Genomic DNA, 12322 nt, shown 5'->3' with positions numbered 1-12322 from the left:
TACAGCTGATAAAGCTACTATCATTACTCCGTATAGCTCTCTACAAATTTGCTATCGCAATTGATGCTTCGCCTTTCAGGGGAAACTGCGACAACTTTTTTTATATAAATACGCATTTGGTGCCGCAGCTAAACGTCGCCTCCCATCCCTCCCTCCCGTCCCCCCACGGCCTTTCGCGTGACGGAAGAAGTCGCGTTTGCTGTCTATATATGGTGATTGTAAAGGAGGAAAGAGACGCTTAATTCTGCAGCCCTTCAGGGAGTACGGTGCAGAACGCGCGTTTGCTCTCCGACGTGCGTTCGCTCCCCGTGAAAGCGCGCGTCCCTCGCGCCCTTTCACTCGCACATACAGCGGCTGGAGCGCGGCGACGATTTCATCGCTGTTGACCTCATACGGAACCTCACGGCGACGGCGACGACGACGGCAGAAATCCGCTTTGGCGTGTCCATATAATTGCTATCGCAATAAAAATTAAAGTTTAAGTTTAAGGGGTCGACCTATATTCTGGTCCGACCTATATTCCGGCTTTTACGGTACGTACCGAAACGTAACGTTATCTTAAGGGGCCAATGAACTGCCTCAAATAATAATAATAATAATAATAATAATAATAATAATAATAATAATAATAATAATAATAATAATAATAATAATAATAATAATAATAATAATAATAATAATAATAATAATAATAATAATAATTTTTATATTGAATATTTTATATAATATTGAAAGCAGGCTAATGGGTATATAATTATTCAATTCATTACCGTCTCCTTTCTTATGGATTAGTATAATGTTGGTGTTCTTCCAGCTCTCTGGTACACTTCAAGTCGTGAGGCATTGCATATAAAAGGCCGCAAGCTTTTCAAGCGCGCGAAAGTACTGGGCGTCAAAAAAGTAATTCTGTGGCGATAAAATAAGCGAACACATGGTGATGATTGTAAATGACATCGCAGTTTCACGTACGATAGCGTAAGACCTGTAGTTTGTCTTATAACGTCTGTTAGGTGAACTGACAGGACAGGTGTATAAGAACAATTTTCACACACCACAGGAGCTACAGACAACCATTACTCAGCTCATGGCACAGGTAACTCCAGCAGCCCTCCAACGAGTGCAACAATATGCAGCGTCCCATGCAGCATCGTGCAGTGGGCATTTTCAGCATCTCCTGTAGTGATCACCGCACTGCCGCAAGTAAAAGTTCCACGTGTAAGACTACGGTTTCTACTGCAGTTATTTTTCTGACACTCAGTATACACAGTATACATGCCTGACCCTTTAGATGGCAGCTTGCATGTGTTATTTGGGTTATATATATGGCAACGGCATTCGTAACTTTCGCCACGCTGCCAAAGGGTGTGTCAGGTAAATGCAAGACGCTTCCCCGATGTCCTATTTAAGAAAAGACAGTCGTGGTACTAGGCTGTTTTAGGATAGCGATCCCCAAAGATAGGGGTCCTAACCATTAGCGTCTCGCCACAGCGCATGCGCCGAACCCAAACGGTATATTTCGGTTTAGGTTTTCGTACGCCCCTAACGCTAAATTAAAAAAAAAAATAGCATGGGTGCCCCAAGTGCCCCAGTCGTGGTTTGCGTCGTTTCAGCGTCGCCGCGAACATCTCAAAAAAGCGTTAACGCCTCCGCATTGAAAACAATGAGCACTCAGGTATACTTTTCATCCTGGAAAATATCACGGATGGCATTATTTCATGTTTTGTTTTCTCTGGCATTGTTTTCAGCTTTCTTCCGTGTGCACGAAGGGCACTGCATGCAATCGCGTGACGCTAACGCAAGCCGGGAACCCCATTTTAAAGCACCTTCCCGGCGGGGGAGACCGCGAACGCAAAGCGGTCACTTGTTGGGGCACCATAAGCTCTAGACCCCTATTATAAACCTCCCTACTATTTGTACACACCGTTATATTTACGGCTTGTATATTTTTTTCGAACGCACAAACTAGTTAACGCCATACAACCATGCAGAAAGCGACCGTATACAGACTGCGCTCTGTCGTTATGGGCCTCGCCTTTTGCCTAGTGGTTTTGTAATACCTCTCACAAAAAACAAAAACAAAAGCCAAACGGCCCACGAAGTGACCGCACTGAGCTGTTCCCCGCAACGTAATAAGAAAGAAGTTTAGTACAAATGCAAATTTTTAACGCGCCTAGGCTCCCTGAGGAGAACCAATGCAGTGCTCTAAACATGTACGATCGTAAAACAAAATATTGGGCAACTGTTCGTTTTATTGAAATTTAATTTATACACGAACAACACATTGTATGCACACAGCGCGAAAAGGAAAAAAAAATCCATGCGCGAAACAACCCCTTTCTTCCATTTTGAGCTTCCAAGATTTCTAGCAAATAGGCACTTCTCACGAGAAGTCAGCCGCGCCCTACTATCGGCAGACGTGCTCTTTGGTTATCATCTTCCCAAAGCAATAAACTGCGGTGGACGTAGGTGCATGATGCTCCACATAGACACAGCAAAGGGAACACGCCATAGGACGCTAATTGTACACTCGCTTTAAACAGTCACTACGGGTGTAAACACACTTCGAAGTGTCTTCGGTGACGACTTCGAACAAGCGACGTGTACCGTGCTTAGATGTACTCTAGTTGTTCCAGGACTCCAGTGTAATCTTCCTCGTTTAAAAAGAAAACAGACTGGGATACGAAGAGCCTCTTGTCGACGTTGTTGTACCTCCAGAAGTGGATGGCGTGGCCGCTCTTAGCGCCGGCATAGTTGCCCTTCCCGTCGGCCAAGAAGAACTGGCCGCTCTCGAAGCTTAATTGGTCCACGCTGAGCGCGTTGATCATCATGTCGTTCGTCAGCGGCTGGTACAAGGTGCGACCGCGTGGCTTCCACTCTTCCGTCTGGAACACGGACGCGCTGTGTCGAATGGCCAGGAAGCCGCGGCCGAACCGGGGGCAGCGCTGCTGGCGTTCCGCCGACCCCGGGACGAAACTGGTTCCCTTGCCGGCCTGCAAAATGGCGGGTCCCAGGAAGCCTGCCATATGCTGGAACACGTCCGCAGCTTGGGGCAACGTCAGCACCGGGACGAACTCTTCGACAGGCTTGGCTTTGTGTTCGGGCTTTTGGCGGTGCTTGCTGACGCCGCCGTCAGAGGCCTTTGCGGTGTCGGGCTCACCAACCTTCGTCGCTGCTGCTTGGCGTCCTTGCCCTACCTGGACCGTGGTGCAGCGTGCCTTGCGAGTCACTTTGTCGACGCTCAAGAGAACGGCGTCAGACATGGGCGAGTGGTCTTCGATGGCCCTGGGCTTCCGAGAGCCCGCGGTAGCGCTGCCGCCGACTCCCGCGCGGGACTTCTGGCGCCTGAGGAAATGCTGCTCCAGCGGGAACCTCGCGGCCAGGAACGACAGGAAGACGACGCCCAGCGCGTCCAGAGGGTTCTTGACCGAGCCTCGGTACGACGCTGTCACGAGCAGGCGCTTGCATTGTTCCAAGAACGCCGAGAAGCCTTGGTCACCGGGACGCCTTCTTGATGAGCCGCCGTTGAGCGGTCTGTCCACGACCATTCTCGAAGAATGGTTGGGTCCGGCTGGCCTTCGCGCCACTGCATGGTGTACTTGGCGAGGCCTAACAGACGCACTTTGTTTCTTCTTCTTGGAGTCTTCTCTTGTGACCCTATTGCCGAGCTGGCGGCGTCTGTCGAGTTCCTTGAGATTGGGCGTTGGTTGTTCTTTTAAACCGGCGACTGGATCATCCAGTTGCTCCGCGGGCCGTGCGATTTCAAGGACTGGTGCTCCAGTATTGCGTAACGCAGTTGCAGATGCCTGGGCCATTGGTGTAATTTCGCCTGCGAAAGGCACCGGTTCAGTCGCACTCGGGAAGCGGATGTCGGCAAAGGCGGATTACGCTATGCGGCAAGTTGACCAGAGTATTTCTGCTGAGGATAACTCGATGCGAAGTTCGTCTTCGTTTTTAGGTGGCTTACAGACGCTTCTCGGGACTGAGTGTCAGGTAGTCGTGCTTTCTTCGGCCCAGGAAACGAGCTGCAGCGCCACAAAATACTTGTTCAAGGACCGTTTTAACTTTTTCGCTTCTCACACCCGGCTTGTCGGTGAGAGCTTGATAAGCAAATACTGGTCCGATAATGACAAGACACAGTTCGGTTGACATGCGCCGCGTTTCATTTCTGCCATGGTTTAGGATAACCACTTCATTCAAGATGCGTGGAAACCTATGGAATCGGTTGACTAAAAGCAGACAGATCGTAGAAGTTCCATCGCGCTGCAAACCGATGTTTTCGTGTTATCGGCTATGCACCTGATAGCGCGAAATGTGGGCGCGCTTTCGTATCCTGCATATCGGTGTAGGGAAGCGGCTGAAGATGCATCAAATTTGATTCAGATTTGTTTTCGGGCATAGTGCTGTTTGTAACAAGTAGAACTTCACAGTAATAGTTCACACTTTTATTGCGATAGCAATTATATGAACACTCCAAAGCAGATTTCTGCCGTCGGCGTCGCCGTCGCCGTGAGGTTCCGGATGACGTCAATGGAGAAAAAATCGTCGCCGCGCGCCGCCGAACGCTGTATGTGCGAGTGAAAGGGCGCGAGGGACGCGCGCTTTCACGGTGAGTGCAGTGAACCCACGGCGGAGAACAAACGCGCGTTCTGCGCCGTGCTCCTTTAAGGGCTGCAGAAGTAGGCGTCTCTTTCCTCCTTTACAATCACCATATATGTAGAGCAAACGCGCCTTCTTCCGACGCGCGAAAGGTCACGGGGGGAGGGGGAGGGAAGGCAGGCGACGTTTAGCTGCGGCACCAAGTGCCTATTTATATCACAGGCTCCGGCAACAGTCACCAACGCCGCACGCATTTTGTGCGAACGCGGGGCAAAACGCCGACGGCGTCGACAACAGTTCTGCGTGTGGCCGGTGCTGCTGCATGTCCAAGTTTATACAGCTGATTAAGCCCCTCCGTATAGCTCTCTACAAATTTGCTATCGCAATTGATGCTTCGCCTTTCAGGTGAAACTGCGACAACTTTTTGTTAGCGCCACTGGTTGCGTTGAGGTAGGGCGAGAAAGGAGGGCGTGCGACAGAAGGAAATTTGGGAGTGCAGCAGCTTGCGGGCTCTGCAAGGATCGCGTTGTGATCGCGATGTAAACTGGAGAATAAAATTGATTTGATTTGATTTACCGCAGGCTTTTAAATCGATTTGGCAGGTTCGCTGCCCGTAACTCTTCACGAAGGAATAATGCACGCTTACAGATAACACGCACATTTTGGTGCATGGGTTTTAATACGATGGCATTTTAGGCGAACGTTACCCACTTTCGAGTTCTCTAACGGGAAATGTGGGCCGATCTCCAAGGCAATACAGTTGGTATGTATCAGAGTATGGGAAGATCTCGAAAGCAGTGTAGCCTAACACAGCGTCTCAAAGCTCGAGCTGTCGCAAGGAAAGAACTCGAGAAACTGGCTCGTGATGCACGCGCCAGACGTTTTAAAATATTCACTAATAACTTACCAATAATTACTTTACGGCACATATTGCAATTTACGAATCGTAGCCGGTGAGTTTGCAAGGCGTACCAACTTGGAATTAATTTGCAGAATGACACCAGTTTGGAGATATCCTGCCATCAAGCACGCCTTAAAAATGCACTGCTGTTCCACTTCCGCCTAAAAAAAAAAAAAAAAAGAAACGCTATTTTATGCATTGAAGCGCAAAAGAACTGGAACGCCCATGTATTTCGTCCCACACTTTGGGAAGTAATATTTCGAAACTGGTGTCATCCTGGAGATTTCTTTGAAGTGGATACGTCTTGCAAACTCACCCACTACAATTCGTAAATTGCAATATGTAAAGTAATTATTATAGTTAATTTGTGAAATCTTGTTCATTAGTTAAATACGTGCTACGATTTACCTCACTAGTAAGGTCCGCCTCTTCGAACAACCCGGCTCAAGAACAAGAATTATGGTATCTGCCACAGGCCATTTTTAAAATTTCCCGAAAACTTAAAGATGAGCACCGCGTATTCGCCCTGCCCGTACTCACCCTCTTTAGAGGTATTTAACAGAAAACAGAAAGGCGCAAGTTGGAATCAGCTAGCGCAAGACAGGGGTAATTGAAAATCGCAGGGAGAGACCTTCGTCCTGTAGTGGGCATAAATATAGGCTGCTGCTGCTGATGATGATGATGATGAACAGAAAACTGGATGCGTTTTGAACTGAACGTACTCGAGCGCGCCACACTGTGCACGGAATCGCACGTTTGCAAGAAATACGAGCTACAGCGTCAATTTGACAAATTAGGGTTTGCAAGGTTGCCCGTGACGCACGGGCGCGATATTATCGAGACGTCAGTATGCAATCGCATACTTATGGTATCATTGGATGGTCGCTGTGATCCTTTGAACCCGTGCGTACAGATTCCGGAGGCATTGTGGATCCAAGTAAGAAATATCTTGCGCCAACCGAACAGCCGGAAAAGTGAGAGGGAAGGAAGTGAAAGCTGAGGGGAACTTCCTGTAACGTGGCCACCGCCGCAGCCGATGATAAGTGTCGTCGCCGTGAACCACGAAAAAGCCGGGGCACGGTCACGTGGCCGGAAAGCGCCCAGATTTGCCGCACAGTTTTGCCGTCCGCTGCTCGGACGGCAAAACTGGGGGAGCCTCTGAGCGCTCGATCATGAGACCATCCGAATGTAGCCGGAGCGTTCCTTTTCTGACCATGCGAACAAGATGGGCCTTTGGGTGCGTTCCAGAGTGCTAGAAACCAACGACCACCCGGAGATGCCATTAACTCATACCAAGTGGTGCTAAGTACTGGTCTTGTTTTTACAGTGAAGCTGTATATGGCTAGGTACCAGTGCATCGATGTCCGTAGACCAATAATCCTGAAGATAGTGCAATACCGGGCCGACCCGCTGTGGAGGTGACGCAGGCTTCAGGCACCCCGCCAACTTGTAAAACTAAGTTTAATATCTTGGGTCCAAATACGACCCGTATCAAATATTAAGCTGATAAGAACAGATACTACACTTTGACCCGTGTCGTCCATGTCTACGTTCGCACTATAGCTGCCCTCCCGCGTATTCAAACTAGTGCCTACCAATCTGAGTCTCTTCTGTCTACTGACGTCATGCTCTACGTAGGCTCCTTTCCTCAGTTCTGCTCTGACTGTGAAATGGGTAAGCCGCGTGTTGTACGGTCTGAAGAACAGCGTGCCTACCAAGAACGACGGCGTCAACAGAAAAAGGAATGGGCGCGGCGGCGGCGGAAGGAGGCCACCGACGATGAACGGGTCGCGCACGCCAAACGTAAGCGTGCTGCCCGCCAGGACCGCGAGTCGGAGAGAAATGCGAACCGTCCATGTGGCCCCGATCCCGCAAACTTGGAACGTTTGACCGGAACAACAGCCAATCACCACATACACAGCTTCGCTGGTCACCCACCTTCACAGAGTGGAATGGCGCTGAATATATATATATATATATATATTTGCGTCTCGTGCTGACCGAACCTTGTAACAATACATCTGTTCAGCGTGAAATTACGAATTAAATTCTGGTGTATTACGAACCAGAACCACGATCTGATTATGAGGCACGCCGTAGTGGGGGACTCCGAAGTAATTTTGACCACCTGGGTTTTTTTTTCTTTTTTTTTAGCGTGCACCACATGCATTGTACGCGGGTTTTTCTTTTTCTTTTTTTTTTTCATTTCGCCCCCATCGAAATGCGGAAGCCGCGGCTTGGATTTGATCCCGCACCCACGGGATTAGCGGCGCAACACAAATGCCATCACGGCGAGTATGACTTCAGGGTCAATTCGCTTGAAAATGCGTACAATCATGCCACTTGTCTACCTACGTATAGCGTACTTGCTTGGTTGACCACGCAGCAGCTGAAGCTACACAGTATAAAGTTATTACGAGAACGGACCATATCCTTCACATATGGCTTCTAGCGTGATGGTTTGTAGGAGGTCGGTTGTCGCAGGTTAAATGAGAGCATAGGGGTCACTAACGTTATTTTATCATAAGGTCGTTATTGTAACACCACTTATCAGTTCGCGGCGTCTATCTGACTTCCAACTGATTTCATAGTTACCAGCTTGGCTAGATTTAATCCTTTCCGCGTTGTAATATATGTGTCCAGCACATGGCGGGAAAAGAGTTCTGTGGGACAGGTAGACGTAAAACGAGAAACAAGTACGTAGCTTGTTAGACGCTTCCGAGACAGTTGTCGCTGTCGCTGCTTTGTCAGGCAGAACCTACACGCTTCAGGTACCGGAAAAAAAATGTATTTATGGCATATCTGTGAACTTTTTTTTTTTTTTTTTTACAGGTTTGCAAGACAAACTTCACAATTGGAAAACGCGGCGAAGCTGGGATTGGCTACGACTACGACTTGAATAAATCCACGTGGCGCTCGTATGAGACGCCGGAATCCATTTCTTTCAAGGTGAGTGGTGTGTACTTTGTTGTTTAATTAGTGTTTAATCACCGGTGCGGTATCTCAGCAACGTTACTATAACGTCCCGATGCTGACCACGAGGTTCGGAATGCGTTTGACTCCTTCTGGCGGAAAAGGGAATAAAAGAAACAGGATTCTCCGCGTTATACCTACTGGCGGATATATGTTTGGATATCACAATTGTTAATATCTGGTATTATGCGTGATTTAGTTTGCGCCTGTTAAGAACTCCGGTTTATCGGGCTTTAATTTGGATTGGAGTCCCTGGATCCTTTGTAGCCCTGGTTAAAAAAAAGTCAGTGTTTAAAACTGCTTCGTCTAGAGCGTGCGGGTTCTGTTTAAAAGCGCAAAAATTGGCGATTATTCTGACCACGTCTCCTTGCCTTCTTTTCTTTGTCGCCTTCTATCCGCGCATGCTAGTATAGCATGCTGAATCGACGCCAAGTAATTTTAGCGGCCTCGTTTACGAAGATGCACGTGTTTCAAGTACAACGCCTAGCCAAATATTTATCGCTGAACTAATTTTTGAACGGCGCTGTTAGTCGACAGTGAATAACGAGCGGGTTACTGGGAGTTTTCTTAGAGGACAGGCCAGTGCGATCCTGTGTCTTGTGCGTCTGTGCAACGCTCAATTTTTTTTCGAATTGCGCGGATGGCAGGAGCGAGGCCCAGTCCTTATTTTGTGCGAGACACGGCTTTTCGCGATGGTTTTTTGAGTAAAATGAAAGGTTTTATATCAACATATCTACAAAACTGATACAAACGTTTTGGCTACATATCTGGTCGGTCAGTGCACTTTGGAATGCTTTAAAAATGAATACTTTTCTCGACCGAATCCCTCGCCGATCATTTTTTCAGATTCAACGTGTGTCTCGACGCCTGAAAGACGCCCACGCTGCGGGCAGGGCCGGTTTCTGGGCGTTATACGATGTCGAAATGGACGACTGGGACGGCGAATGCCACAATGGTATTCCGGGAAGCCCGTTAGAATGTACAAATTTGCGGATATGACGGAACATGCCTCTATGCAAGGAATTACGCACAGCTAGCACGCAATGTGTGTTAGCTGCTTGCGAAATAAACTTATGCGGTACACATGTTGCCCACACTGCACCCCTACCGACGACTCCCTCAGTGTAACTGAAATTAATCTCGAAGGTCATACTTTAGCGTACTGAAAACCCCGGAAGTGACGTTATGGCCGCCATGTTTTGTTTTAAACACTGGGTCCCTGGAAAAAAAGCATTCTTTTGATTGTCGCTCAAACTACCCTAAATGAGATCGGTATATTTATGCTTGTACGCTTGCGCGCTATAGCTTCGGGTGCATTTCAGGCCTTACAAAAACAAATGTTGACAGCCATTCTTTAGAGATCGTACAGATATTATACGTTTGCGAATGCGTTTTAGATTTTTTTGTAAATTTCATAAAGTAATAGTTCATCGTGAATATCTCGCAGACTCCTTGACACACAGAAATATTGCGCGGAGACCTTAGGCAAAATCACGTGCAGGGAAACGTAGATCAATCTCGTGCCATAAGACAATGTGTAGTATATCTTGCGCTGCCAAGGTGACATCTTAACTCTTCGGCATGTTACTCTCATTCTCTTTTCCCATTTCTTCCTCTTTGCATGTTTTCATGAAAAGGGGAAAACATAATTGCTTTGATATGCCGTTTATGTTTTCTGACCGCCAAGTGGCGTTCTTGAAAGATTTGTATTTTCTTTATCTTGAATAAACTATAAAGTCAGCGCACCGTGCTGTTATTTCTTTACGCTGTCTGCGTCCCTGGCGCTGTTTCATAATTAAGTTACTTATCTTACTTATCATAATTACTTCAGAAAGCGACGTACTTATCATAATTATCTTCAGAAAGCGACGTGGCTGCCATGGCAAAGAGGTTGTAGCCCACATCGCAACGCAGTTCAGCATTTGTCGTGCTGCTTATTATCTTCACTGAATGCTGCTTCACTCAGATGAGTCGTTGCAGATACCGCATGGTACATTTCGCAGGCCCTTTTGAGGTCGGACTGGCTTATGGCATGTTTCCGCGGACCCCCTTGAATACATTTCCAGGACTTTTATAGGGGCCCGCGCACCGCGGTTTTGCAACCGCTGCCGTAGAAGACAGTTGACTGAAAAGTTCAGAGTGACTATTGACGTTGTACTGACTAGAATAATCGATGCCTCTTAGGGTTGTTTATGAGCTCTAAAGCATAATGTACGCGCAGAGGTACGAATACCCGTGAGCTTAACCACAAGATCGCCGTAAAAACAATCTATTTGTAATTCAGACGCACAAGCTGAAATTGAGGAGTGCACTGGAAGTTCGCAATGACAAATTTGAACAGTGCAGTCCTCGATTTCAACTTCCAATTGCAGGCGGAGAAGAAAATCGGCTTTATCGTGAAATCCCTGATTCGTATACTTTTGCTCAGGGGAGTATACGTCCTAGTGACTGGCAAAATGCGTTTCATTTCAGTTTTATCGCTTTCATTCTCCTCCTCGGCATTGCTTTCCTTATACGAGGTGGTCACAGTCAGTTGATTTCAACGCTTCTTTCTGTGGCTGTATATAGGGTGTCCCAGGTAACGTTAGCCAAAGTATTAAAGAAAAAAGAAGTTTTAAAATGGAATGGTGCGAGATATGATATTAAGACCGACGTTGACCGAGCACAGTAGGTGTTATAATCGTATCTTGCAGCGTCGTTTCTTAGTCTCTTTATTATTTGAATAGCTTGGCTAACGTTAGCTGGAACACATGGTATTTAAACTGTACATTTAATTTTCCAGAATTCCGACCTTCTCCGTTGGCTTGAACGACGACTTGCCGCTGTTGGCGCCGGCAGATCGTCGGCACTCGGTGCGACCCAGGTTGAGAAAGTCTGTAAAATGAAATGGAACGTTACAAAACACCGGCCTTCATCACTTCCCGGGCCGCTGTTTGCACGCTTAGGGCAGTGTAAGCATCAGGCCAATGTAGCTAGAGGATGAGTATGATCGTTTTTTGAGTGGTCGTCTCGCTCCGTGGTGTTTTGTTGACTTTTGGCACGACCGGATTGCAAGCTCGAAACGTGTCTTTCTTATCACGTTCTTAACGGGCGCTTTCATTTTAAGGCGTACACTACGAGGAAGTAAGAGACGGCAGAGACAGTACATTTATTAATAACAACACATAGGTAACTTCACGCCAAGTTTGTAGCTTCTTCAATTATGTATACATCTATCGCGTATGCATCATGTGTACATCTGTAGCGTCTGTACAACAATATTTTTTTCCTTGGGTGTAAAGTGTTGTAAGGTGTTATTTTGCAATTCTCAGCATGTTTTTCTTGTGTAAATAATTGATATTTCATCTTTACGTCTAACCTGTATACTTCTAGTATCTTGTCGCCATATATTTTTTTCCTGACTTCTTTCCCTACTATACGGCGCCTCTCATAGCCCGCTGCGCAATTCTGGAGCCTAACGCCCCCCCCCCCCCCCCCCCCTATTAATTTTTTTTGTGTGGAAATGGGGCGATGTAAGGTGGTATGTGTGTAAATGTGTGCAAATGGGGCGACATGGTTGGAAGTACGGGACCACGGGTGCTGTGCCTTTACGCCCGGTCTCCTAGGCAAATGGGTGTCTGGTTATCTGGATAATGATGTAATGAAAACGAAAATCTGCGTGCCGAAGCAACGTGGAACAGTGCCCGTCACGCCCTGTCCACCATCGCGCCGCGCGCTTATGATGACCTCGAGATCGAGCGAGATTGTGAGTACATATGTATGCTATCGCATTTGAGTCTATAGAATGCCGGCATAGTGCGACCAATGCAGCGCTGTGCACCCGCCTTTCTATGCTTTACTCTGGGTACAAAG

The 12322-nt window shown here is 47.4% G+C and overlaps 1 protein-coding gene, 1 long non-coding RNA gene and 1 other non-coding gene across 3 annotated transcripts in view; 1 reads left to right on the top strand and 2 right to left on the bottom strand.

The window, feature by feature from the left end:
* Positions 1-10057, top strand: part of LOC119462164 (uncharacterized) — a 34526-nt gene extending 24469 nt beyond the window's left edge. The window contains exons 4-5 of the long non-coding RNA XR_007468367.1: positions 8330-8446; positions 9317-10057. This is a non-coding gene — a long non-coding RNA (uncharacterized LOC119462164). The remainder of the gene's footprint in view (positions 1-8329; positions 8447-9316) is intronic.
* LOC119461325 (uncharacterized) lies at positions 2263-4377 on the bottom strand. The gene has a single exon (XM_037722592.2). The coding sequence runs from the start codon at positions 3810-3812 to the stop codon at positions 2610-2612; it is 1203 nt and encodes a 400-aa protein (XP_037578520.2). The 5' UTR covers positions 3813-4377; the 3' UTR covers positions 2263-2609.
* Positions 6859-7058, bottom strand: LOC119462982 (U2 spliceosomal RNA). Its single transcript, XR_005194328.1, has one exon. It is a non-coding gene; the product is annotated as a U2 spliceosomal RNA (small nuclear RNA).
* Positions 10058-12322: the final 2265 nt, after the last annotated feature.

Source organism: Dermacentor silvarum, chromosome 8 (assembly GCF_013339745.2).
Source record: "Dermacentor silvarum isolate Dsil-2018 chromosome 8, BIME_Dsil_1.4, whole genome shotgun sequence".
Classification (NCBI taxonomy): domain Eukaryota; kingdom Metazoa; phylum Arthropoda; class Arachnida; order Ixodida; family Ixodidae; genus Dermacentor; species Dermacentor silvarum.
Note: the sequence above shows the minus strand (reverse complement) of the source record. Positions and strands in the feature narration are given on the sequence as shown.